Source organism: Pteronotus mesoamericanus, unplaced genomic scaffold (genome assembly GCF_021234165.1).
Source record: "Pteronotus mesoamericanus isolate MK-2021 breed Mesoamerican mustached bat unplaced genomic scaffold, CSHL_Meso_final scaffold_83, whole genome shotgun sequence".
In the NCBI taxonomy this organism is placed as follows: Eukaryota; Metazoa; Chordata; class Mammalia; order Chiroptera; family Mormoopidae; genus Pteronotus; species Pteronotus mesoamericanus.
The window spans coordinates 2,525,787-2,552,618 of NW_026555328.1; the positions used below are offsets into that span (position 1 = coordinate 2,525,787).

The 26,832-nt window shown below is 43.9% G+C and overlaps 4 protein-coding genes across 5 annotated transcripts; 2 read left to right on the plus strand and 2 right to left on the minus strand.

The window, feature by feature from the left end:
- Positions 1-5,991: 5,991 nt before the first annotated feature.
- BTBD18 (BTB domain containing 18) lies at positions 5,992-11,786 on the plus strand. The gene is made up of 2 exons (XM_054563649.1): positions 5,992-6,115; positions 9,769-11,786. Exons 1-2 carry the CDS (start codon positions 5,992-5,994, stop codon positions 11,784-11,786), a joined length of 2,142 nt encoding a protein of 713 aa, XP_054419624.1.
- Positions 11,787-12,550: 764 nt separating this feature from the next.
- SELENOH (selenoprotein H) lies at positions 12,551-14,309 on the minus strand. 2 transcript variants are annotated; one of them, XM_054563799.1, is made up of 4 exons: positions 14,024-14,309; positions 13,783-13,928; positions 13,610-13,677; positions 12,551-12,742 (listed from the first exon to the last, which is right to left on the minus strand). In XM_054563799.1, exons 1-4 carry the CDS (start codon positions 14,143-14,145, stop codon positions 12,647-12,649), a joined length of 432 nt encoding a protein of 143 aa, XP_054419774.1. In that variant the 5' UTR covers positions 14,146-14,309; the 3' UTR covers positions 12,551-12,646. The 2 variants fall into 2 exon arrangements, with proteins under 2 accessions (XP_054419774.1, XP_054419775.1); XM_054563800.1 differs by having other exon boundaries at positions 13,547-13,677.
- Positions 14,310-14,787: 478 nt separating this feature from the next.
- Positions 14,788-20,352, minus strand: TMX2 (thioredoxin related transmembrane protein 2). Its single transcript, XM_054563657.1, has 8 exons — positions 20,105-20,352; positions 17,680-17,740; positions 17,320-17,433; positions 16,975-17,051; positions 16,645-16,751; positions 16,396-16,461; positions 16,174-16,303; positions 14,788-15,644 (listed from the first exon to the last, which is right to left on the minus strand). Exons 1-8 carry the CDS (start codon positions 20,291-20,293, stop codon positions 15,498-15,500), a joined length of 891 nt encoding a protein of 296 aa, XP_054419632.1. The 5' UTR covers positions 20,294-20,352; the 3' UTR covers positions 14,788-15,497.
- A 339-nt stretch (positions 20,353-20,691) lies between these two features.
- On the plus strand, positions 20,692-26,812 carry MED19 (mediator complex subunit 19). Its single transcript, XM_054563729.1, has 5 exons — positions 20,692-20,962; positions 24,046-24,302; positions 24,467-24,563; positions 24,906-25,000; positions 25,179-26,812. Exons 1-5 carry the CDS (start codon positions 20,695-20,697, stop codon positions 25,245-25,247), a joined length of 786 nt encoding a protein of 261 aa, XP_054419704.1. The 5' UTR covers positions 20,692-20,694; the 3' UTR covers positions 25,248-26,812.
- Positions 26,813-26,832: the final 20 nt, after the last annotated feature.

Genomic DNA, 26,832 nt, shown 5'->3' on the forward strand with positions numbered 1-26,832 from the left:
TAATCTAGAATGGTATTAAGAGCACATGTTCTGCAGTCAGAATGACTGGCTTTAAACCTTCTAAGTACATTCATTCACTCAAGTAAATATACTACTTACTATGTGACCTTGGACAAATTATGTAACCTCTAAGTGCTTCAGTTTCCTTAACTATAAAAGGGAGATCATAACTATATCTCTCTCACAGGACTTTTATGAGAATTAAAATACACATGGAGTTCTTAAAGCAATGTATGGCATAGTATAAACTCACTAAGACTGATCTGTTATTATTTATTATCAGTATCTACCCCCAGAAACCTTCATTGGCTCACCATTGCTCAATAATAGCAACTAATGATGTGGCATCTATCATGGGAGAGGTACTTTGCACTCATCATCTGTTAACTTCTAAAACACCACCACAGAGATAATATTGCCACCATTTTACAGATGAGGAAATCGAGGCTCAGCAAGGTTAAGCATCTTGCGTAAGTTCACCTGGCTGAGAAGTAAACTCCTCAACAGTCTGACTCCAAAGCCCATGCTCTTTCCATCACCTTACACTGTGATCAGGAAAAAGGCCAAGTTCCTCATCTGCTCTCAAGGTGCCACATTTATTCATTCAAAACATTACAGAAACACATTACTAACCCTAATCTTATCTTTCTTTATTATCTAAACTGGAATTCAAATTCCACTCCTCCTCAGCACAAATGTGCCCTTCTAATCAGGCTGATCTAGTTATTATTTACCCCCTCATATTTGGTCTATAGTCTCATAGACCCTCATATTAAGTACGAAGTGGCCAAAAGTGACTCCCTCATAAGTGCTGGGAGACCAAACAGGCATCACAGCACTTGTTTGATGGGCTTTAAACAAACTAGAGTGGGAAATGAATACATTTAACAGAGAAATGAACAGCCTTAAATTCTCATTATCTAAGAATCATCTCGTATTAACTTACCACATCTTCTACCTCTACTTTCCATCTATTCCTGCTCCTCCATAGCAAGTTTAAAAGCCAAAGATGATTGCCAAAGAAAACAATCAACCCAAAAGTGTTTGTTGATTTCATTGGTTCATAGATCAGAGCCATATTCTAAATATTGAATGATTTTCTAGAGATAGACTGACTGGTCTTGTTTCCCTCACACCACCACTAACAACTTCCAAGTGTTCTGCCTTGTTTATATGTGAGTGTGTGTGTATGTGTATGTGTCTTTCTGTCTCCCCCACCAGAAGATAAGGGCCATAGAGGTATGAAAATGTCTTTCTAGTTCCAGTCTATCCCTAGAGCTCAGCCTTATAGCTAATATTTAGCAACAGAGGAACAAATGAATGAAGTCTCTTGGCTTACTAGTTGTGCAATCCTGGACAAGTAATATAACATCAATGAATTCGTAGATTACAGTCAAAATTAAATTATATACAAATGAAAAAAGATCACTCAATGGTGAAAAAGTTGTTAAAATTTAAATTTATCTGAGTTACTTTCAAATAAAGCATCTCAAGGATTAATATGCACTAGGGCAGAACTGTTTACACTAAATTAATAGAAAATAAAAAGACTAGTCCCACTTGGGTTATTGCAAGGACCTACTGTGAGCCAGTAAATGTCTAGAATAATGAGACAGACACGTTACCTGCTCTCAAAAAGCTTACATTCTAGAGGAGGGTTGGGAGGGAAAGATTAATAAATAAAATGTCAGATGGAGGACTATGCAAAGATTTAAAACAGACTGATGAGGATGACTTGTGGTCTATTTTAGATTGGATATCAGGGATGAACTCCCTGGAGAAGTGACATTCAAGTTGAAATCAGAATGGTAAGAAGCAACCAACCATGAGAAGATATGAGTAATGGTAACTATTAATGCCAAAGCTCTAACGTGTGGGGCTGAAACACACTGGATCCACCAGAGCTTTCACAAATGAGGAGGGAGGGACAGGCAGGAATCAGAATACAAAGGGTTCTATAAATTAAAGAAAGGAGTTTTATTTTTATTTTTTCCTTAGGTAGAGGAAAGCCTGTGAGGTTTTCAAATAGCAGAATGATATGATCTCACATTTTGAAAAGATCAAGATACTTATGTGACAAATTTGAAACAAAAGTGAAAGCAACTACATTAGTTTGAAGGTCAAGTGATGGTGATAAGCAGTTTACTACAGTGGTAGCAGTAAAAATGGAGAGAAATCAATGGACTGAGGATATATTTATAGATACAGTGTAATTTTTTGTGTTTTTTTCCCTTCCTCTTTTCTTTCTTTTTCTTTTTATTTCTTTTTTTGTATGCATAGAGTATTACATTCAGCAGTCAGTTTTACAACTCTCAAAGTTTAACTTTCCCACCCACAACCATCACTATTTACTTACACACAAAGAAAAACAGGATACCATTAAATGGTGAAAGATTAGGGAAGAGCTGGGAAATAAAATTGCATTTTAGCCCTGACTGGTGTGGCTCAACTGGTTGGGCATCAACCCGCAAAGTGAAAGGTCTCCAGCTTCATTCTTGCTAAAGGGCACATGCCTGGGTTGTGGGTTCAGTCCCCAGTCAAGGCGATTAAAATATAAAATAGACTAAAACTATAAATGCCAAGAAAAAATATTTAATAATCAACTCCAAAAAAGACACTGGCTATCTATACAGAGGAAAACAAAACCTTTTTATCCCTTTTACACCAGGTAACCCTGGTGGTTACATATTATCATCCAAAGGTTGTCATTTTTGAAGCCCTAGGTAGGATGGTCATTTAATGTTCCCCTTAGAAATTCAACTAATACAAGATTTAATTAAAATAGTATTGGATTAAAAAAAAAAAACAAGAAGTGAGTCCTCACTACTATCCTGATAACAATATATTCATGAGGGAGCAGAATATTTATATTTTTGTTACAGAACTTCAAACAATCACCTATAACTGTATTGGTAGTCCGTTGCATAATCCCCTCCTGTTTTCACAGTAACAGATGCCATAAACAAGTATTGTTCTGCCTTCTGGGTTTTGGGGTTTTTTCTTTTCTTTTGTTTGTTTGTTTGTTTGTTTGTCTTGCTTGCTTGCTTGCTTTTTTGTGTATCTGTGAGCTGCAGACAATACCTAAAATCTGTCCTTCTGCTAAGTTTTGTGTCCTTTCACGAATTGCTTCCTCTTCAAAATATGACAATCACAACCGAAAGTTTTCTGTTCTCGTTTCTTTTTCCGTCTTAAGAGCAGAGGCCTCAAATTACAAAAAATATTACCTGACTTGAAAATGCTCAACACTCCACCCCACCCCACCCCCAGCTTAGTCAACTACCTCAAATCCTTTTTGAAAAAGTATTAGACACCAATATAGACATATTTGAGTGCACTGTACTACTCACCCCTCCACGGCTTGTCCCTTTGCAGGTTCCCCTTCCCTTAGGCATCTTCCTTTTCTTCCTTCATTTGGCCTCAGCCGTGGCGGCTCCGTTTCAATTCATCACACTATGTCATCAATGGCTTTGGATTCAGCCACTTTCATCCAGCTCTGGATATCAGGTGACATCTAACCGAAGCCAGGAACTGGGGCCTAACACACGCAGGGGAAAGACCAACTGTCCAGACTGACAATGTAGATTAGCATTTTCGCTAAATGTTTATAATCTTCAGATCATTTAATTTTTCATATCATCCCTGAAAACAGCTGTTTCCAGTCAGGGACTGTGCTAAATAAACCATCTCTGGAAGGACACTGGAGACCACTCCAGACGGGAAGTTCTGCGATCCTCTCTAGTCACCAGTTCTCCGAGATCTAGAGGCTGGAACCTAGGAAAAACTCGAACTCAGAAACTAGCCCAATGACCTTGCTCCTGAATATCCCTGGCTTTAAGAGATAATTTGGATGAGAAATTGGGGGACGAGGTGCGAGGAGGGCCGTTCAGGGACTTTTTCCTCCATTAAGCCTAGCGCGCTCTTAGGAGGGTTGCCGCCATTTGCAGCCTTTTCAAAGACAAGCCGGAAGTAGCCCTCAAGCGCTTTGAAACCTGCCCGATTGGAGAGTCCCGACCCCGTTTTCGGAATGTTTCCATCCAAAGCTGAGGAAGAAGCGGCTGCCAGCAGAATTCCTCTCGCTACCTCTCCAGGCCGACATTCTTTCCTCAACTCTAAAGTCCCTCGAGATTAGCCTCCCGCCTAAAGCGCTTCTCCTCCTGTGATTGGCTCTCCCAGAAGCCTTTGGCCAATGGGGTGACGTATCCCAGCAGACGTAAATCGAGAGCTGGGGAGGAGGGAGGACCTCGGCCCCGCGACGTACGGTGCGCGAGGGCCGCGGCGCGAGCTGTGGGGCGCTAGCCGCGTGGCTTCTGGTTGTCGCTGTCACCACCTTCCAGTGCATTAGGGTTCCGGGACCTGTGGCAGAAAGAGGGCACCAGAGACAGGGTGGCTGCAAAGCCTTTGTGGCCGGAGCTGGCGGTGAGGGTGAACGCAGAATTCCGGCCTCCAGGATCCCCACACTCCATTCCCAGAAACCTTCGCGCTAAGGACTCTCTCCTCAAAGGAACTGGGCCAGGGCACTCGGAGTGTGCTGGACTTTCCCTGAAGCCCTGCTTCTCCGCCATCTCCGATTGCCTTGGTTCTGGACGGGGACAGGAACCTCAGGCGACTCACCTACATGTGCTGCTTTCTTTGATAATTCTGTTGCCAGGCAGGACATTGGGAGGAAACAAGGTAGGCTGAATAGAGGACCCAAGCACAGGGAAGACGGCAGGAGCAACTCCGGCTGCAGAGCTAGTCCAAGTTGGGTCTGGGGGCAAGTTGGATGCTGGAGGATTGGGAAGCTTCCCCAGGGCCTCAGTTTGGGCCCTTGTAACAAGCTGCCAACTTCCATCCCCATCTCTCTGGCTGGGATCAGAATTGAACCTATCCTTTTCTTTTCTTTCCAATTTTTATTTATTGATTTTAGGGAGAGAGAGAAACATTTATTTGTTCCACTTATTTATGCATTCATTGGTTGATTCGTGTACGTGCCCTGATAAACCTATCTTATATTAATTTACCTTTCATTCTTCTTTCCTAATAGTTGGACGTTAATCCTTCGGATCCTCAGTGCCACCTGACGGAAAACCGCATGCCAGGAAAGGAACACCAGCTGTACAGTGAGCATAAGGGGTTCAGTGCAAAAAGCTGGAAGTGTAATCAGCCTAAAGTCAGACTGTCCAGATTGTTTTGATTGGGGTAGAATGCTTAATTATCCTTGCGCCATTGTTAGCCAGGTAATCAGCCGAACTGACAAACTTAAAGGCCAGATTCTTCGCCAATTTCTAGGTGGAATCAGTCTCGCTTTGGTCAAGAACATCTGAACCAAAGGTGGCAATGTCTTTATTTTTGTGCTGGATCTTACCACCAACTCCAGCAGCTTCTTTTCTTTACTGTGCACCCTCTGCTGGTTAGTGTGATAGAGTCAGCTCAGAGTAAAGGTGTGTATGCTTACTAGGGAATTTTACACTCGGTATTGTTTTTAAGTGTTAAATTGAGGATTATACCCACAGAAGCGTGGTACTCAGGAAGAATGGGTAGTCATCACTATTGGAGTTGAGTCTTAGCAACAACGTGAATGAAGAAAGTTCAGGGATAATAACAGCTACCATTTTGGGGGTGATAGTTATTATGTGCCAGGCACTCACAGTGCTAAGCAATTTTACCTGCATTGATTTAATATTTAAAACAGCCCTAAGAGGTAATTACTGTTATCATTTCCATTTCATACATGAGAAGAGTGAGACTCAGGTTAAATCAGTTACCTGAGATTCAAATCTACACTTATGTAGCACCCATGTGAAACAACTATGATAGTTTTTCTTGAAGTAACCTTGGCACAATTTCTGGGTTTATGGTTCCTCAACTCATGCTGTTATCTCTCACTTTCAAATTTTCCTGCCATTTCAAAGACAAAGAAGAAAGATTAGGTATAACCATGGTTCTGAAGTATATTCTCTCTTACCCACAGGAATCTGAGCTGTTAAAACCTAGGTTTCTTAACAGACCAACATGTGTTCTCCTGCTAGTTCCAAAATCATATATAGGAATTCCCGGTTCCTACGCTTGGCTTTTCTGCAGCTTTATCACCAGCGACAGAGTGGGATGTTCTGTGATGTTCTTCTGCAAGCCGAAGGTCAGAGACGCAAGTCCTTGAATAACATCTTTTTGTTCAACATTGTTTCATTGTAACATTAATGAGGAAAAAAATCAATTCCTGGTTGGGCCTCTATCTGTGGATTTTGCCTTTCTCCCCATGTCTGGGTACTAGTTTCCTTCTGCATCCCAAAGATAGGCATTTTAGGTGAATTGGCATGTCTGAATTGTCCCAGTCTGAGTGGGTATAGGGAAGTGTTTGTGAATGTACGCATCAATGGAAGGTCAGCCTTTCCAGGGTTGGTTCCTGCCTTGAGCCATGAACTGCCTTATAGGCTTTGACCACCTACAGCTCTAAACTGGAATAAGCAGGCTGGAAAAGAATTATCTGACTTTTTACTAATATTTCTTGAATGTATGGGTAGCTTACATTTATTGTGATGTTTAATATTAGAAATGTTTTGGTGGTTCTTTATTTAGAAGTTTGGTGACATTTTTGTGGCCAGAAACATACTGCAGGAATTTAAATCTTGTTTATATCAATTAGCCTATGGTAAAACTCCTTTCTTTATAGTCATTTAGCTTAAAGCTGCAGTTTCTAAGAACCTATTAATGACATTGAGGACTTACTCCAGTGGGGACTCTGTTGAAAACTCACCATAGAATAAGATAAAATGAGTTTACAACTGGGAAATGGAGGACAAAACCAGAAAAAAGAAGTTATCACTTTTGAACACTGCAAGCTATTTGGTAAAGAGCTATTTGTTTCTAGGACAGTTATATTTGCAAGAGTCAAAATTAGACTGCTCTTTTTCTCTTAAAAAATGAAACTAATTGTAAAGTTTACATAGTATGTATACTACAGAATAGTGTCTCATATACCCGCCTCATGAGATGTTTTTATATATATATATATATATATATATATATATATATAGTGAATGAATTGAGGCCCAGAGTTAAGTGCCTTGCTTATTAGTTTTTTTTGTAAGTGCAGACTTGAGATTCATTACTTACTTCAGAATAAACAAAAAAGTATCAACTACCTGTTGTATGCTAGTACACTGTACTGGCATGGTCATGCAGTATACATGAAGATAAAGTCCTTTCTAGTGAGAAAATCATGTAAGGAGACACATTCAAAGAACCAGTGTATTCAAGTAACTGCAGTATGATAAAGAACATTTGAGGTAAGTATAGGCTGATATAGCAACATCCTTTACAGACTTGAGGAGGTTGGGAGATGGGGGTTAGGGAGATTTTCTTGGAGGAAGTAACCCCTTAGGGTGAAATCTGAAGTAGAAGGAAGTGAGGAAAGATTTTCCCAGGCAGAGAGAACAGAATATAGAGTTAGAGATGTGACCAGAGATTTGTGAGTGGCTCTTTATGGCTAGAGTGCAGACTACATGCAGTGTATTGACCAGAGGTATTGCTAGAGAAATTAGCAGCAGCCATGTAAGGTCTATAATGTTATGCAAAGGAAGTAGGTGTTATCCTCAGAACATTAGGAATTGTATGCAGAGACAATTGTATTTGAAAAAAATTAATTAAATTTAAAAAAAAAGAAGGTCATGGTCAGATGCCTACTTTTTTTTTTTTTTTTAAGTAAAAATTCAGTTTATTCATCTGCTTATGATACAGAACACAAGGAGGCAAAGTGTTTCACACCCTAGATTTCACTTCCAACTCCTTGGAATGTTTATTTCCTTGGCTGAAAGGAGACTAGATGGGAAAGCCAGGCAGTGCTTGGGCAACTGAAATAAGGTCAGCACTGAAGCAATGCTAACATCATCCTCACATGGATGGGCACAGGGGACCATTTGTCGCAAGCTGATTTTCTAGAATCATTAGCTGGAAGCACAAGAGCACCGCTCCTGGATGCTCAAGCCGTCTCGGGCCAGTCATTCCCACCACACAGGTATAGCGGCGCTTTCTGGTAGTCATCCTTGGTGTCTTGCTGGATGTAACAGTACAGGGACTTGCCATACTTTTTCTTGAATTCGGGCCTGATTTTCAACATGGCCACTTCACTGGAGGAGATCATGATTCTAATCAAGACCTTGTCACATGTCCTCTTGCCCTCCATGGAGTCAGTTGGTCAGCAAAATATAGGGGCTTCTTCAGATACCTACTTTTAGAAACAGGGCTCAGGCTGCATGAGAATCATTAGATTATTTGTAGGCCCAGATAGGAGGCTCTTTTGTAACCCAGAAGAGGGGAAATGGTGGCCTGAACTTAAGGCATTGGGAATAGAGAGAAATTTCTGGCTTTGAGCTTGTTAAAGAGAATTTACAGAATGAACAAACTAAACCAAGAGGCAACATAGAAACAGACTCATAGCAGGCTGACAGCTTGGTAAGAGGGAAGTAAGGTGGTTAGGGGGTGAAGAGATTGAGCAAAAAACAGAAAAGGACTCACGGACATGGACAACAGTGTGGTGATTGCAGAGAGAGGGGAATGGGGTGGATGGAAGTGGAAGAGGGTGTAAGGGGGATAAATGGTAATGGAAAAAATACAGTAAAGTTACATTTTTATATATATTTACATACATAAATACATAAGTGTGTGTGTATAGAATTTACAAGCCTTGTTGCAGTTAAGAGTACAGGCTCTGTAGCCCGATCCCTGGGTTCAAATCTTTTTTTGCTACTTATCATATAATTGTGGGCACATTACTTAACTACATCAAAACTTACTCGTGTAGTAACAACAGCTGCTTTATAGGGGTCCATTGAAGATTAGATGAATATTGGTAAAACTCTTAGAACAGTACCTGGCACTTAATGACTCAAAAAGTATTAACTTTTTAAAAAAATTAATGTTTGATTAGATGCAACAGGTAAAGGAGAGTCAAAGATAACTTCTAGTGTTCAGGTTTGAACAACTGGGTGAAAGTGATACTGTATTTTGAAGTAAGAAATGGACAGTGTTGGTGGGTGAGGAATGATGACTTCACTTTCTAGAAAGGTTGCATTGGAGGTAATTGTGGCACATCCATGTAGACATGGAAGCCATGGCATATTCAGTATCTCAGGAAAGATACCTGGATAGAGGTAGGACCTGGGAGTCATCAGCAAGCTTTTCGTATTTGAAGCCATGACTGAGATTGCCCAGGAAGTTCCCGTAAAGTGAGAAGGTGGCTTGGGAGAAACCACTGCCTTGTAGGCAGTGGATAGGGCTCAGGAAGAGACTAGAGCTCTGATCGTCCATATCCAAAGCTAATGCCCTTTCTATTAGACCACAGCAGTCTCTATAAATCTTTTTTACACTCATGTGTCACAAAAATTTGTTCAGCAAGTATTTGATCCCCTACTCTCCATCAAGCACTGGGTAAACCTCAGTGAGCAAGACAGGTGTGGATTCTGTCCTTACTTTTAGTGAAGATGGACTATACAGATAGCTAAGTGCTATGACAGCTACAGAATACCTCTCTGTGCCCAGGAACACCTAACCCAGACATGGGACAGAGTGGGAGAAGACTTTCTGAAAGAAGTGATGGCTAAAATACATTTTGGGCTAGCCAGGTAATAGGAAGTTCCACGAAGGTAAAAGGAACACATTTTTTCCGTCTCCTTGAATTTCCATGGATGGAGATTGAGAGAAGGGGCAGTACATTTGGGCTGTAGTATGTGTGCTTAGCTCGTGAACATACTAGTCTGTGTGAGGTAACCAAGTGTTTGGGTTTTCTTCCAGGTGAGGTAGTCCCAGCCCATTGCTGTATCCTGTCTGCCTGCAGCCCCTTCTTCACAGAGCGCCTGGAACGGGAGAGGCCAGCTCAGGGTTGTAAGGTGGTGCTGGAGCTGGGGGGTCTGAAGATCGGGACACTCCGGAAGCTGGTGGATTTCCTGTATACCTCAGAGATGGAACTATCTCAAGAAGAAGCCCAGGATGTGCTTTCCGCTGCTCGTCAGCTCCATGTATCTGAGCTAGAATCCCTTCAGCTAGAGGGTGGAAAGTTGGTGAAAGCCCCTCAAGGCCGAAGACTGAACCGGGAGTGCTTACAACCTCCAAGTGCTGCACCAATCTCTGCCAGGGTAGTGGCATCTAGCCACCGCCCTCGAACTCCACTGCCTGTTACTCAGACTCCCTGTCCTCTTGGAGCAATGAGACTGAAGTTGTCAGGGAAGGACGAGGGGCACCAGGACAAAAGCAACCGAGAGAATACAGAGAACTTGTCTGGCACTCTTCTGCTCAAGAGGAAAGTCAGAGCCTGCCCAGCTCCACAAGAAAGCTCTTCATCATCAAGCCACAGTCAGGGATCTAAAGAGAACAAGAGTGACGCTTCCCTTGGTCCTACAGAGCTTTCTCCATCCAGCTTGGACCCTTCTGTAGATAAGCAACTACTGCCCAGGAAGATCAGGCTGAGCCGTTCAAAGCCATCACGTGATATCTGTGCATCCAAGTCGTCCAGCGTTTTAAGTGGACCCAGCTCAGTGGCAGCAGCCCCTGGCCGGCGTCTTTGGAGACAGAAGAGCATAAATAAAGCAGCGCCAGAGGACAAGCAGAAACCAGAAACAGCTAGTCCTTTACATAGCACCCCAACCCCATCTGGTCTTGGAAAGATGGGTGGGAATAAGAAGCGGAGCCCTGAAGTCAAGGCACCTAACTCAGACTCTGCAGAGGAGGGACAGGTTGGAAGAGTGAAACTTAGGAAGATTGTCAATGGGACCTGCTGGGAGGTGGTGCAAGAGCCTCCCCTCAAAACCTCTCAAGTGAGCCCTCATGTCCCAGAACCTGGAGACTCAGAAGAGCCTCCAGGGACTCAGCCATCCTTGGTTAACCAGCAGGAAATGTCATCTACTAGCATAGACCTGTGTCAAGACTCCCCAGTGTGCTCTAAGCTACAGAACATTCTGCTCTCTGCTAGCTGCTCCCCAGACCACCCAGTGGCGAAGCCTGAGTTTGAGTCCAGTCCAGAGCTGGTAGGGAAGGAACCGGGGTTCGATACTGACTGCAGAGAGTCATATGCATTTGACACAGCCCTGCTGGGGCAGCCCTGTGAAGCTGAGGAGTACCGAATCACAAGTGTTGCTGCTACCAGTGAGCTGGAGGAGATCCTGGACTTTATGCTATGTGGCTCAGATATTGAGCCACCTACAGGATCTCTGGAGAGTCCCAGGGCTGAGGGCTGTAGGACCCCCAGTTATCACCTGACAGAAACAGGAAAGAATTGGATCGAAGGGGAAGAATGGTATTTACCGGACATGGAACTCTGGCCCAGGGAGCTCTCGGGATTGGAAAAGGAACCTGTTGGTGAGAAGATAGAGCCAGTTGAACCCATTAGCCCCCTTGTCATACCCTCTAAGATTAGTGAAGGGGAGGTGCTCTCTATAGGAGGCTCTTGGACTCAAGATCAAGAAATTACCAGCTCCCAGCCACTGGACAGTCAGAGAGAAAAACTTCTCCACATTGGCTCCCTTGACCCTCCCCAAAGGTCCTATGGGGACCTCTCACCTCCCTGTTCTAATTGGGTGGAGACTGGGCCAGAAGTGTCTCTAACTATGGAAGAGATGCTGTACCCTGCTCCAGAACCAGGCAAGGAGGTACTTAGCAACTCTGAACCACTGGATCCACTTCCTTCCAGCCCTGAAGAGGAAGAGATTGATGTGGTAGACTGGACATCAGAGGGGAGGCTGGTACCAACCAGTATTCCCTGTGTGTGGCCTGACCCTTCCTCAGAGTCAGAAACAGAAGTAGACATACTAACCTAGTAGAGTGGGGAAGGCAGCTTAGGGGCAGTAGGCAGAAGGGAAATGTTGGCTAGCAAAAGCGCTATCAGCAGAGAGGCTAGCAGGTCCTGTCCTCTTGGCACAAGAGGCAGGCATACTCCTAGCTTTGTAGGTGCAGCACCCCTCCCCCCCTAGTTTTTGGGAGTCAGGCAGAACTCAAGTAGTACCATGGGTAGGAAATTAAGAACTTAAACTGTCTTACTTATAATCTACTTCCCAATGACAAACAAGTGGAACAATAAACTGTGTGGTCTCCAACTCTAGTAGTTAACAGCTAAAGCCAGGTTTGCCAAGTTTCCCAGGTTATGAGGCACTCACTGCTAATTCAGAAAAATTAAGTACACCCTCTTCAGTAATTCTTTGTCAAGAGAAAATGTTCCAGGAGGCGTGAAGTGGTGCTGAGGTGGAACATGAAGTTGGTAGGAGACACAGGATATTCATTGTCCAGGACCTTATGACTGGGGCTTATTTATTCCCATTTTGAGAAGTCTAACCAAAATCCCCACTGGGCCAGGAAGAAGTACTTCCATCATCACTTCCAAGAAGTGATTTGAAAAAAGAGATAGCTGCTTTAAAAAATAATAAATTACTTACTTTTCCCCAAATGTTTTTACAAATATTTCATATGCTTTACCTGATACCCTAGGAATTCCAGGTTAATTGGTTACTTTAGGCTACAAAAAAATACAAGGAGGACCAATTCTGTAAGGCTGGCTTTCACCCCTCACCATAAAATGAAGTTTCACTTTATTACTCAAGTACTTTATTTCAACTTTTATTAAACAAACCAAATCCAAGAACTTTTCAGTGCCTTACTAGAAGGTTGCCTCACACCTGAACCATCATTTCTGGAGGGGAAGAAACCATAGCTTCAGGCACATGACTGAGGTTTGGCCATGTCCCATCATAAATGCTCCAACATCACCAGAAACAGAAGGCTGTGAAAATGAGAGAAAAAAACATTACAGAAGGGATCCAGGCAATCATATAGCCCAAGAAGACGTGCTCTCCCACCCTGGGACCCAGTAACTCAAGAGAGCTCAAGGATTGTGTCCTCCTCCCACATCTCCCTGACCACATGCATGAAGCACTAGGAATAAAGACAAGTTCAAATCCAAGTGACTTAAGAGAGACTTCAATAATGCAGTGTTGCCACATGGGTTTATTAACAGAAAGACCCTGAGAGGAACAAAAAACGAGGGTAGGGGTAAGTATACATGAAATTACACAGATTTTGCCAATAAAAGGGGGAAATCCCAACCCATACAAATAAACACGTGTCAGTGATTTTGTTTCATTAGCAAATGAGGGAACTGGTGGGATTTACAATCACTTGAAAGAAAACGTTTGCCATCATAAATGTGGAAAATGGTTTTTTTAACAAAACCGGTCCATACCCCCAAGGGCAATAATTAACGGCATCTTCAAAGGATATAAGTTGCATTTCTGGAAATTATTTACATTACCACCAATTCTAAGGCTTAGCTCAAAGATAATGAAATGGGACGCGGAGTTAGCAAAGGGCACACCAGATAGAAAACACTAAAAAATATTTTGCTGACTAGTTTTTCCTACAGGTAAAAAAGGTTAAGCGGTATCCCCAGTAGAGAAAATAACTGAGAACAGTTAGTTATGAAGAAAATGGAGCTCCTGGGTGAAATACGGAGTAACAATAAGAGTTGCTTTGCAGGTAACACATCAAGATCAACCCAGTCCCTCCCCAGCCTTTCACCATTTCAAACCTCAGCATGAGGACTTATGCCCAAATCGCTCTACGGAAGGTACTTCTTCAGCTTCTCCACTACCTCTTGCGGCTCAGGGAACTTCAGTTTCCGTGGAGGCCCCTTCTTAATTCCAGTCCAGAGCTCCGTACCTGGGGAAAGACCGAGGGAAGCGAAGTTACTATGTCTCCCGGCGGCTAGCCCTTCCTCTCCTCGGACCCCATGCCCTCTCCTCCGAGACCCGGGCCCCCACTCACTGCTGCCGTCTGGGCGCAGCAGCGTCACCTCGAAGCTGCCCCTCCGGGGCTTGGCAGTGTTCACTTTCACTGGAAGCTCCGGGGCCTCGAGACGCAGCGCCTGGCTCAGGGCCGCGGCGTTGCGCCCGTACACGCGTCAACTCGTGCTGTGGAGAGACGCGGGGGGGGGGGGGGGGGGGGCGGGTAAGAGACAAGGGCGCTAGATGTGCGACACCTCCCCGTGCCTCTCCAGGCTCCTCACCAATGCTCGATAACGACGGTTGCCTCCGCCACTTCCTTCTGGCCGCCAGCCAACTTCTCCTGTTTCTCAGCTACCGCGACCACTGCCGCCTCGGCCTTTCGCTTCCTCCCGCGGGAAGCCATGGTGCCTGCAGCCCGGCCTGAAACCGAGCCGACCTGGGGCGGGAAAAGGGTGGGGATGCGGCCCCGGAACGGTGGACGTTCCCGCTCCGAGGTCCAAACCGCAGGCCTAAATCCCCGCTCCCAGCACCAAACCTCTCCGGAGCAGCGCAAAGCGCAGCGCGACCGGACACGTGGCCGGTAGGCGGGACCTCCGGCCACAGCCACTCCGCACGCAGGGTAGGGGGGGATAAATGCGGTGAGCCAGACCTAACCAAGTGGGCAGGGGTCGGGCACAGCTGGGGCGGGGTGTGGGTAGCTCTGAAAACCAACCTGGCCTCAGGTTTTCCTGTAACCGCGAGACCGGCTTTGAGACGGGCTAAATAGCGTTCCTCACGAACCCGACCCCCAGCCCTGAACACCTCCCCGCTGGGACCTGTGGCCCAATCCCGAACAAGTCTACAGTCTAATGTGGTGCGGTCGGCGCTCCGGATTTACCGAAACTGGCTTTCTCCAACTCTCTCTCACCCTGGGAACCAACGACTGGCATTTGATATAACTAATGGGAATGGTCTTTTAATTAGAGGTTAGGCAATTCCTTTGCAGTTGCCTGGCTTTTTAATACCCGAGGAACACAACGAGGAGCAAATCAAAAGGAAATCCCAGTCTCTTTATTATGGAAAACCATCAATTGGGGCGGGAGAGTAGGGGGGAGGGTAAGTGAAACCCCAAGCCCGCACAGGCTTTCTCCTTCAGACCCCACCACACAAAGGAAGGTCTCAAACTTCTATTCCATTTCCTCCCAAACTCCATTAAAATAGATTATTGAATACTATCTTCAGTGAGAAAATCCTGTAGTTAAAGGTTTGTCCAGTGACAAAATTAGGTTTACAATTTTTAATGAAGGCCACAGACCAAGCCAGAAGGGCCTAAACAAGCAAGGGTCCTTGAGGGAAAAATTTTAGTGTAGACTCGGTACCCTGGCATCTTATGTTAGGCTTCAATCTACTGTAAGAAGTCCGTGTCGGTCCACTAAGGAGTACTGACACCAAAGCATGGCGGACACGTGTGGGTGGTGGGCAGCTCTTAACAGTGACCAAGCCTGGAGGGAAAGCATTTTCTCCTCCATTAAATGAGACCTCTCCCCTCCTCCACTGAAGTAGTTGGCCGCAAGAGTGGTCTTCCTGGAGGGTGCCTGTCAATTCCCTGAATGCCTCTTGAAAATCGGAAGCAGCACCCGGCCCCACCCAGCACAGCCAAATGGGGAAAACATAAATAAAAGGCGAGACCTCAGGCAAAGCTGTGGTTACAGAAGGGGCAGGGCTTCAAAGGTGCCTGGGATTGACCAGAGGGGAAGCACTAACAAGGCAGGGAACCTATTTGTCCTTCTTGCTTTCCCCATCTGGCACTGCTGTGGAATTTGGGGCCACAGACTGCTCCTCAGGAATATTATCTCCTGCCTTCCATTGCTTCTTGGCCCGTTGATACAATTCATTCAGGCTGAACTCTCGGATCACGTTCTCCTGTACAAAAGAGATGCACACGTCAGGGTTGGAAGGGAGAGTTCACAGCCTGGGAAGTAAGAAGCATTCTGGCACAGTCTAGGAAAAAAGAAAGCAAAGGACAGACATCTACTCTAACCTAAATCTCTTCTATGGGTATCTGAAAAGTCAACTAATATTGAAGTACCCATTATGTGCCCATCACTCTGCCAAGAATTATGGCTACACTACTGAATGCAATCTGAAAAACAACCCTGTCAGTCAAGTGTTACTGTCTCCCATTTACACTAAGGAACCTGGGGCCTACAGACTAGGGCCTGTGAAACTTAATCTTAACTCATTAATTCCCCAGCAGTAGCAGGTCTGGTACATGGTAGAAGCATACTATAAATTTGCTGAGTGAATTCATAAACGAGGTCCAATAAATAGCTCACACTCTCAAAGCTTGTAGCCAAGTGGCAGAGCTAGGAATCAAACCCAGGTTGGGCTCCAAACCCCATCCAACTGTTTCACACCCTTCTCCAAACTACTTGCCCACTCTTTTCTCTACCTCAGAGAAAGTCCAAGAGACAGCTCGTCCCTTCTTGTCTATTTGTGGCCGCCGCATGACCTCCTTGCCACCTTGGAACAGGATGAGGGTAGGAAGCTGCTTGGTGAGGGGGGATGTGCTCACTTTGTACCTGCAAGGCCCAGAAAGTACTCTGTTGACGCATCTGTATACATCATTCAAAGAGATTCCCTATTTAGAGCACATACCCAGGACCTTACATACCGTGTACTAACATCAGTATAGCGTCCAACGTCTACCTTCCCAAAATTTAGTCCTGTACAGTTGTACCTGAGAAGGACATAATATTTAACATAGTGAAAGGAGAGAGACTGGATCAAGGGAATGGATCAAATACAGCTATTGAAGGGTATGCCTTTGGTTGCAATGTTGAAAAACCAAGGCCAAAAGCAAGGAAGAGAAGGTAAAGTCTCTCAATTTCCACCACCCCTCCCCCCTCTTTGTACTACTCACTTGAGGGAGAGATCAGCATAGATTGGAGCAAATGATTGGCAGTCATTAGACCAATTGGCAAAGAACTCCACAATCCAAGTGACCCTCTTGTCTCGTTCCAGCTCTTCCTGCCACACACAGAGAGGAAACAGGGAGCTGAATCACACAGGCTCCTTAGCATCTAATTCCTCATCAAGGCTTCCCCTCTCAGCCTCCCTGAACTCCCTTGATGAAACACAGTGCATGTGACTTCCATTCTGAAGCAAGATTGCTCCTCCTAGTGAGCTGGGAGCACAACTACAAAATTACCCTCAAGGGACCCAAAACACAAGTGAAAGGATGAGCACTCACATCAATGGTTTTATCGTTGAAGTATTTGATGTACTCAGGACCCATGTACAGGGGAGGTTTGCAGGTCATCAGGAACACTAAACACATAAAAAAAGATGTCAGAGGAAACATTTAAGACCTTGGGCAAGGATTTACTTTCAAACCAACTCAAAGACTTTAAGCATTTAAGAATACACTTTGTGGACACAGGCAGATCACTGACACATTCCCTTCCTCTTAAAGTCTCTGTAAGCTTCTTATCGCCTAAGCCACACACATAATTAATTAGGAACAAATATGAAAGGAGAGAATGGATAAACTGGTTTGGGATTTGGTTCCCACAACCAAGTCCTATAGTCTCCTTACCTATACAGAATGTGATGTAAAGCAGGCCCATGCGAATATCCAGGCGGAAGAAAAGAATTGCATTGGCCACTTTACTAAACATGAAGATGTTGCCTATATGTTGCTCCACAGTAACTGAAACATAAAGATGTCACAGGTCAGATTGGGCTTCATGCTCCTATATCCCATTCTCTGTGCCTCTTCCTGGAGTTCTTTGAAATGGAAGGGGGGCAAGAGGGATAAAAGTCCAAGATCAAATTCAGCATTGGCATGAAATGAGGGACTAGTACAGTAAATAATGCCCCTCTCATATCATGAATGAAAATACCTCTGGGGGCTTTAGACCTACTGCTGGGAGACAGAGAAAAAAACTAAACTTACTGGACCTGCGGTTCTTCATCATCACGATGGCACTGAGAAACATCAGGATCTCTACTTCTCTCTGCAACAGAATCGAAGTGGAGGGATGCCATCAGCAGAGATAAGATGGGTGGGTAAGGGAGCCAAATATAGAACAAAACCAACAGATACCCAAACGGGGAATGGTAACAATAAATAACTAGAGTCGGCTAACGCACAGAAGAAAAAGCCCCAGTCAGGAGACCTAGGTTCAAGTTCTAACCCTACCACAACCTGACTGGTGCCTTTCAGTCAATCAACTGCTGAGCTTTGGTTTCCTTCACTGAGCATCTATTTCAAAATGCTATTGTGAAGATTAAACGATAATGAATATAAAAGAGTTGTAAAAGTATGATGTGGTATAAAACTGTGAGATATTACAACCAAATAAGTGTGACCCTAGGAAAATAGAACTCTTGCAGGGAGACTTTCTCAGTAATATTCCATTCATACAATACATGGTTATTTCATTTGTTTGGTTTTGTTTACGTTAAATCATTCCTCTTCCCCCAATACACATAGTGATAATCCATGTGCTTCTAACATAACCTGAGAGCTAAAGGAGGCATTCCACAGCTCTCATAGGCCCTTGTCAGCATCTTTGGCTTACAGTTCTTTCCCAAATTCTGGAATGTAAGCTCCATGTTAGCAAAGTGAGACAGACAATAAACATGACAAACAAGCAAAATAATTTGAAAGAACAGAAACTGCAAGGAAGAATAACAAGGTCCATGTGAGAGAAAACATGGGAGAAGGACAACTATAGATTGGATCGTCTAAGGCCTTCCATACCTTTTGGTTTATAATACAGAGGCCAAATCATCATGTCAGACAGAACCACTCAACTGTGATTAACAGCTAGCAGTCAGACACCTAGGTTTTTAGCCTCAATGTCCAACAAAAAGTAACTTACTGGATTTAGAAATGGCCATGTAAAGTGGGCGTTAGGGAAAGTGACAGACCTCAATAAACTCAATAAACCCATCATTAAACCTGAAAATGTATTTAACACCACACCACGGAGTATCAGTTGTTCACCCTCTTCACAGCATGGCTGACAAGGAGCTGTGGCTCACTGCCACTGTGCAGCATCACGAGAGACTGTCATAACTCATATTGTTAGCCTAGGAAAAGATCAAAATTCAAAATTCGAAGTAGGATTTCTACTGAACGTGTATTGCTTTCACACCACCCTGAAGTTGAAAAATCCTAAGCCGAACCATCATAAGTCAGGGACAATTTGAAGTTAAAAATATTTTTTTATCAGAGTAAAAATAAAGTATAAAACCTTCCAGTATTTTTGCATATTATTAGAAAACAGTACATGGAGAAATTATATAAAATTTCCCTGCACTTACTAAGCATGGTTACACTTGAGCTAATTAATAATACTGTCTGGGAATGGGCAGAGGAAATATGAAAGAGTAAGCAAGGACTGGAGAGGACTGGAGACTAAAAGCAAGGGAGTGGACTCTGGTAAAGGTCAGGACTCATTCTGAGGACTGGAAAAAAGACCAAAACTCAGGATGGCCCTCCTTCCTCAGAACACAGGTGCTGCTATACAGCTAAGAGCACAGACCTTCAACTCATTTGTCTGAATGGTCCTTCCACTCCTACTGAGGAAGCAGAGCAAGAGGCTTGCAACAGATTTCTTTCTTTCTTTTTTTTTAAGATTTTATTTATTTTCAGAGAAAGGGGAAGGGAGGGGAAAAGAGAGGGAGAGAAACATCAGTTGGTTGCCTCTCACACGCCCCCAACCAGGAACCTGGCCCACCACCCACAGGAGCCCTGAGTGGGAATCAAACCCATGACCTTTCGGTTCACAGGCCAGCGCTCAATCCACTGAGCCACACCAGCCAGGGGCAACAGATTTCTTTATGATGTATTTTTTACAATTCCTTTTCAATAGGCATAAGGATTTTATTTATTTTTACATTCACAGGATGGAGCATAGTTCCTAACATACAGTGCACACTATGGAAATGTTAACTGAATTAAGAATTGGGTAAGAGTGTGTAGTTACTATGGCCAAGAGCGTGGTTTCAAATCCCAGTTGTGTGACCTGGGACAAGTATCCCAATCACGCCGAGATCAATTTCTTCACCAATAAAACGGGAATACTACTACTTGTCTCGTTTATCTCACTGGCGTCCTTGAGAGGCTTCACATTTGAGTAGCACTGTTAAACGCTGTACACACATGCGTCGAGTCTGGGTAGGGTCCCATCTTAATTAAACACGAAGCTGTTTAGAATCGATGACGGTCCAAGCCCTATACTCCAGTGGTAAGTCTGCTACAGGCTCAGAGCCTCTGGTGCTCTCAAAAAGGCGAACCTCGGGTCACCCGGATGCAACCACGGGGGAAAGGACGGTCAAGGTCGCGGGGTCCTAAGGCGGGGGTCGCTTACCCAGTCAAAGTCACATGGGTTGCCGTCTTCGCGTTGTGTGGGGAGAGTGTAACAGAGCGGGGGAAGCTTCCTCACGAGTAGGAAGGCAGCAGAGAGCAAAGCTGACAGAAGGTAGTAAGGTCGGGCCAGCCATCGTGAAAGGCGCGGCACCGAATACACTAGAGCAATCAAAGGTGCCAGGACCGCCATCTTCTTGGCCCGGGGGCGGTGCTGGCCGCTCTCTGTCGTTGGTAGGTCTCGCCCCGCCTCTCTCACCATCAAGACTTCCATTGGGCCGAGCCTCGGATGCACCGCCTCCAAACCCGGAAGTATATCCCTGATTGGACGCTACGTAGAGAGAAACTGGAAAAGGGTTCTAATACTTTATTGGTCCGCCTAGCTGTCACTTTTTTCACCTAAGTCATTTTATTGGATATGCGACTGTGCCTAGAGGAGACAACAGGGAATTTAATAAGGTTAAATAGTACTTCCTGAACGTACTCTTTAAAGCGACGGAAGTAGTTGCGGGAACAAGGTAAGCACTCCTGAGGCACCCAATGATAAGCGATTCATGGAGGAAGAGGGCGGCACACCCGGGAAAGGATGGTCCAATGAAAATCGTTAGCGCCAGACATCGGGACAGCTCCGGGGCAGAAGGAAAGATGGAGAATTTCACCGCGCTGTTCGGAGCTCAGGCCGACCCACCACCGCCCCCAACAGCACTTGGCTTTGGACCAGGAAAACCTCCACCCCCACCTCCCCCTCCTCCAGGCGGGGGACCCGGCACGGCTCCGGCCCCCACTACAGCCACGGCCCCTTCTGGTGCAGACAAGTCAGCAGCTGGTTGTGGTCCCTTCTACCTAATGCGGGAGCTACCAGGTGAGTACTAGGCCTGGCCCAAACTAGCCAATCGGTTCGTAACGAGGGGGTGATGGGCGTGGTTTAGGCTGGCGGAGGTGTGAGGTAACCCAGGCAACCCGTGTCAGGACCTTGGATGGAGCTCGAAGTCGAAAGGCCACTATGTAACAAGTTTGAGCAGGTGGAAATCAAGAGTCATTTTGGACATGTTACGGCTCCACAATGCCCTCAGTTCATCCCAAGCCCAACTGCTGTATCAAGAGTTGAGGGAAATAATAATGAATATTGGTACAGTATTTTGAAATTCACAAGTCAGTTATATATATATATATATATGTAATAGAATTTAATACAGACTCTTGAGGTAGGCATTGTTATCTGCATTTTATAGTTGAAAAAAATGAAGCATAGAGAGGTTGACTTTCCTTTAGTTAGTGGTTGATGAGCCTTAACTATTTTGATTGTACCTATGTATATTAATCAGTTGACGGATATTTAATATTTGTTCTGAGCAAATGCTGAGTGTGTAGGAAGAAGTGGGGAGGACATATGGTGAGTAAGAGTAATAAGTCTGGCCCTTACTTTTAAGGAGCTTATTTCACTTAGGGATGCAAATTATGTGGTGTAAACATAGTGGCAGTATTTCTTGTCAAGGCTAATCTCATTACTTTGTGGTTATGCCTTACATACAACAATTAAGACAATGAAAACATGATGGTTTTCAAAATGTTATCCAGAATGACAGCAAGAGTAAGCTGGCACTTGAGCTGGACCTTGATGAATTTATATTGGTCAAGAATATTAGAAAGAATATTCCTATAATTAGGTCAGTTTCCCTAAAAGGAAACACTATGAGGGGTATTTTTTTCAGGAGATGATGGAGACCCTTTTGGGTGAATTAGAAATTTTGCATAAGGGACTAGTGGTTGAGCAGGTTCCACAGCTAAGTTACAATAAAATCTGTGCCAGTCAAAAAAATTTGAACTTTTTTCTGAGGGTAATAGGAAACCATTGAGATTTTTTTTAATATTTATTTTTCAAGAGAGGGTGAGAAAGGGAGGGAAACATTTATGTGCAATTGGTTGCCTCTCACATGCCCCCAGCTGGGGACCTGTCCCACAACCCAGGCATGTGCCTTGACTAGGAATCAAACCAGTGCTGGCACTCAAGCCACTGAGCCACACCAGCCAGGGCCTACTGAGATTTTTGAATTGAGGAGTCCTGCTTCTAAAAATATCTAAAGAATGGGAAGTAACATGTATTGAACTAGAGAAACCATGAGTGAGGTGGGGAAGTTTTGGAGTTTATAAAAACATAGTATCTGGCCCTGGCTGGGTGAGGCATTTGGTTAGAGCATCATCTCTATATGCTGAGGTTGCCAGTTCTATCACCAGTGAAGGCTCATACAAGAATCAACCAATGAATTCATAAATAAGTGGAACAACAAATCAATGTCTGTCTGTTTCTCTCACTCTAAAAATCAATCAAGAAAGAAAAAAAAACCAATACATGCATGGAATGGAGTAGAAGGAAGTTGGAAATGCAGGATTAGTTTTCAAGAGAGGAGTCTGGTCTGGGGAGAGTAATCATCTTCATAGAACTGATAGTCAGAAAGTTGGACTGACTCTTAAGTTAGAGTTCAGAAAAAGTAGACTGTCTTCTCATCTGAGCCTTGAGCATAACCTCCTGGAAGGAGGAGGGCCAACAGAGAGGAGGGATAAAATCAGGATACTGTAATGGCAGGAGGCAGTGCCAAGTTACGAGGAGAGGCACTGTGTACTGTGACTCCTGCCGTTAACAGCAGACCACTCTTCTGAGGTGTTTGACATGAAAAAACAAGGAAAAGAATAGGGTAAGGCCTAGCGGTGTGGAGCAAAAAACACCTTGTTCATTTAGTAGTTATTGAGCGTAGAGTGTGTGTAGTTTTGGGCACTAGCAATACAGGAATGAACAAGACATTGTCTCTACCCTTATCGGGCTCATAGTTCAGAACCTGTTTTCCCCAATGAATGATTATAAACTAGCCACTTACATCACTTGTACCCTTTGTGTTCATCATAACTCTCAGTGAAGTCGTAGGCTAGATACTTCTCTCCTTGCCACTGGATCCGTATTAAATTACTAATGAGTGTATATTTTTTGGAAAAATAATATAAACTTATTAGCCATCCAATATTGACACTGATAATGCCTTACATTTCTATAGTACACTATACTTTGCAGTATGTTTGCATTTGTATCTTGAAAAAAATTCAGTGTACTTACGTTATTACCACATTCCATGCACAAGAAAAAGCTGAGACATAGAAGACAGCTAGGTTGAGAATTTTAGTTGCTCAACTTCTAATCAAACATTTCTTTGTATAAAGCATTATACTCAGTATTATGAGGAGGAATAAAGATGATGATAACAGATGCTAGCTGGCAGCAGCTAGAAAAAGCTCCTGGCTGTTATTCCATGTAAAAGGTGATCAGTATTTCTTACTCGGGAAAAAAATCCAAGGGAAGCCATTGGGTCCTATTTGGCCCTTAGCTTGGTGTTGTAGCTGAGCTGTGTGGTGATATCCTGATCATGTCAGGGAGTATAATTTCTCACTAGCCCACTTTATGAAAGGCACTCAGAGCAGTGCTTACACGGAGTAAGTATCATGGAAGTTGTTATTCTGGTTAGTCCAGGAAAAAGAGTGTCTCCTTTCTTGGGTTAAAGCAGTTTCCCCTTCTGCCCTATTTGGATTTTTTTCCTATTTTTTTTTCTATTCCCACTTTATAAAAAATATAAAATATTATATTTTTAGTGTTTTATTATGTTTACTTTTGTTGTTCTTTAAAATATATATTTTTTTTTAGTTCTCACTTAAAAGATTATTTAGGCTAAAATATAGTTCTTCACTTCCTTCTGGGTCAGTGACTTAAAATTCTCTCCCGTTTCTTCTTATCCATAGAATGTGGCAACAACTATCTTAAGTGCACTGAATTTTTTTTCAAGGTTTAAATGAGAACATACTGAAAAGTATAAAGTATTGTATGAATGTAAGGCATTATCAGTGTAAATATTCGATGGCTGACTTTTTAAAATACTTTCTTTTTCTTCCCGTGTCCTCTAGGCAGCACTGAGCTGACAGGCAGTACCAACCTGATCACACACTATAACCTGGAACATGCCTATAATAAATTCTGTGGGAAGAAGGTGAAGGAGAAGCTGAGTAACTTCCTGCCTGACCTGCCAGGAATGATTGATCTGCCAGGTTCCCACGATAACAGCAGCCTCCGCTCCCTCATTGAGAAGCCCCCTATTCTTAGCAGCTCTTTCAATCCTATCACAGGGACCATGCTGGCTGGCTTTCGCCTGCACACTGGCCCGGTGAGTCCCTCTTGGGGAAGAAGGAGGCAAACGGGGAGGCCTGAAAGGCATGAGGTAGTTTTTCTCTCCAAGTCTGCTCCTTCCCAACTTACTGAGCAGGACAGACAGTGGGAACAAGGGGCTCCCTCCTTCCACTCACCTGGACCTTTCTTTGATTCGTTCAGTTGCCAGAGCAGTGTCGTCTGATGCATATTCAGCCTCCCAAGAAAAAGAACAAGCACAAACACAAACAGAGCCGAACCCAGGATCCTGTCCCCCCAGGTAAGAAGCACTTCTGCTCAAAGCCAGAAAACCTGATCATCTGCATCTAGTTCGACCTTTCTCAGTTAAAAAAAAAAAGAGAGAGAAAGAAAGAAACCAATTAGGTTCCTTACAGAGCCCTGGACTCCCAAATTCTCCTGAAAGAAGAAACTGATGTACTGGGGTCTTCTGGGCAAGTAGTATAGGACCTTGGGACAGGGACCTTGGCAGTGCCTCTGTATTCTCTCTGGCCACTTGAACAAAAGCAGTTGCCCTTGACAGGAGGGTTTTCCTATACTCTGCAGAGTTCTAGGAGGGAATTTTGAGCTCTACAGTAGATAAGGCACCTAATGTCTCCTACAGAAACACCATCTGATTCCGATCACAAGAAAAAGAAAAAGAAAAAAGAAGAGGATCCTGAACGGAAAAGGAAGAAGAAAGAGAAGAAGAAAAAGAAGGTAGGGGCCTGTGGCTGCAGCACAGTGAGTTCCCCCTGTCCTAGGTAGGTAGCATCGTTGGCCACAGTTTGGACGCCAGTTTGAAAACCCAGCAGTTTGCATTGTTTTCCTCTACCACCCTGATCAAAGCCAAGGCTATTTCCTAGTTGTTTTCTTATCCCTCCTTTGTCTTCCCCAGAACCGACACAGTCCAGACCACCCGGGTATGGGCAGTTCTCAGGCCAGCAGCAGCAGCAGCCTCCGCTAACAGGACCACTGGACTGCCAGAATGACTTTTCCTGCTGTACTGAACCTGCTGTCAAAAGCTGCCTTCCTGGCTCTTGGACTCTGCCTTAGGAGCGTCCCCTGTGCTGGAACAGAGGCCAGTGCTACTGTGCTCAGTTAAGAGTAATGCATTATGAGGGAGAAGGGCCATACTTTTGTAAGGCTTGGCCCAGCTTTCTCACGGACATAACTTCCTGTCCCAGGAAGCTTTCTTATATCTCTTTTGTGCAGTGTGTCTGATTGAAGACCTTACCTGATGTTAGGATTTGTCTTTCTTTTTAAAAAAAAAATTGCATTTCTCAAACTGGCTGAAGTATGACTGCCTATTAAGAGGTAAGTGCCTTTCTGTGAGAGTCAGGGTTTAAGCCAAGGCATGTTAAGATATGGGGGGGATTTGAGTCTTGTATTACATTATCTCGTCAACAGGCAGAGAACCAACCAAAATAAGATTGGGGAACATGGTCCAAAAGTTAAGGAGAGCTTGTTAATACCTTTCCACAGCAGACACATAACTCATTGTCCATAAATGTTGAGAACGAAACACCTGGATGATCTTCAGACTCCACCTCAAGAGCTGATCCAGTTAGGGGTCAGCTGTATTCTAGGTCACTTTTATTTTGAAAAAGAATAGCCAACTAAAAAACCCACAATCAATACTATACTTCAACTGGTAGATTCTTGGTCAAGCCCATGATTTTTTCTTGGGAGTATCTGGCAAGCAAAGGTAAATGTTTCTTATCTTTTTTAAGAACTTCTGACCTGCCTCATTCCTTACCTAAGACAAAGTATTTGGCATGTGAAAACATTTCTAAGCTTCTAAAACAGCAACAAACAGGCAGCCTAACCTAACAATGTAAAATTAAGTCCCTTCAGTCTTTGCAGCAGGCCAGGTAGCTGCGGAAATCTGAGAAAACCCAGCCTAATGTAAGTTGACTTGAAACTAAATTTGACAGATTAAAAGCTGTTGCTGTGAGCCATGGTTTTTCCTAGATCAGTAGGCAGAAAACCACGCCTTTAGTTCGTTTTAATCTCAAATTTCAGAGGAAGAGTTTATACTTAAGTGTTCTGGCCAGTTTTTTAGATTTAGTATCTAAGGATGCCTATTTAAATTAGGGCACAGCCTTTTGCTTTCCCAACCAAAATAGAGGTATCAAACTGAACTGCCACCTATGTGTACAGAAGACCTTTAACAGAGCTTTCTTATTTTGATCATCCACTGTCTCCCTGTTGACTATATCCAAATGAACTTACTTCCCAAGGACAATTCTGTATTAGGGAATAAGTGTGGCACATATCAAGAGTTCTCTAAGCTTCCAAATGACAAGTGTTAGTGGCTGTACTTTTTTTTTTCTGGAATTTTTGGATTAAATCACAGAGGGGGGGGCAGGAGACAGTACCTGTTGTTTAAAGTGGTTATTTTCACTATTTTCCTGCCTAAAGATGGGTCAGAAGCAGAGAACCTTATTAGGTTTTCTTCTTAATTCCCCACCAGAGATCATTCGCCCTGCCTTAACCAGACAAAATAACACAAGTCAGGGGGAGCTGGTTAGATCAGGATTCGTTTTTAT

Coding starts and splice junctions, on each gene's coding strand:
- BTBD18 (XM_054563649.1), top strand. CDS start 5,992: ATGTGTTCTCCTGCTAGTTCCAAAATCATATATAGGAATTCCCGGTTC. Junction 6,116..9,768: donor TGTTCTTCTGCAAGCCGAAG/GTCAGAGACGCA, acceptor GTTTTCTTCCAG/GTGAGGTAGTCCCAGCCCAT.
- TMX2 (XM_054563657.1), bottom strand. CDS start 20,293: ATGGCGGTCCTGGCACCTTTGATTGCTCTAGTGTATTCGGTGCCGCGC. Junction 17,434..17,679: donor GATGAAGAACCGCAGGTCCA/GTAAGTTTAGTT, acceptor TTTATGTTTCAG/TTACTGTGGAGCAACATATA. Junction 16,752..16,974: donor TCAACGATAAAACCATTGAT/GTGAGTGCTCAT, acceptor TGTGTGTGGCAG/GAAGAGCTGGAACGAGACAA.
- MED19 (XM_054563729.1), top strand. CDS start 20,695: ATGAAAATCGTTAGCGCCAGACATCGGGACAGCTCCGGGGCAGAAGGA. Junction 20,963..24,045: donor CCTAATGCGGGAGCTACCAG/GTGAGTACTAGG, acceptor CGTGTCCTCTAG/GCAGCACTGAGCTGACAGGC. Junction 25,001..25,178: donor AAGAGAAGAAGAAAAAGAAG/GTAGGGGCCTGT, acceptor TGTCTTCCCCAG/AACCGACACAGTCCAGACCA.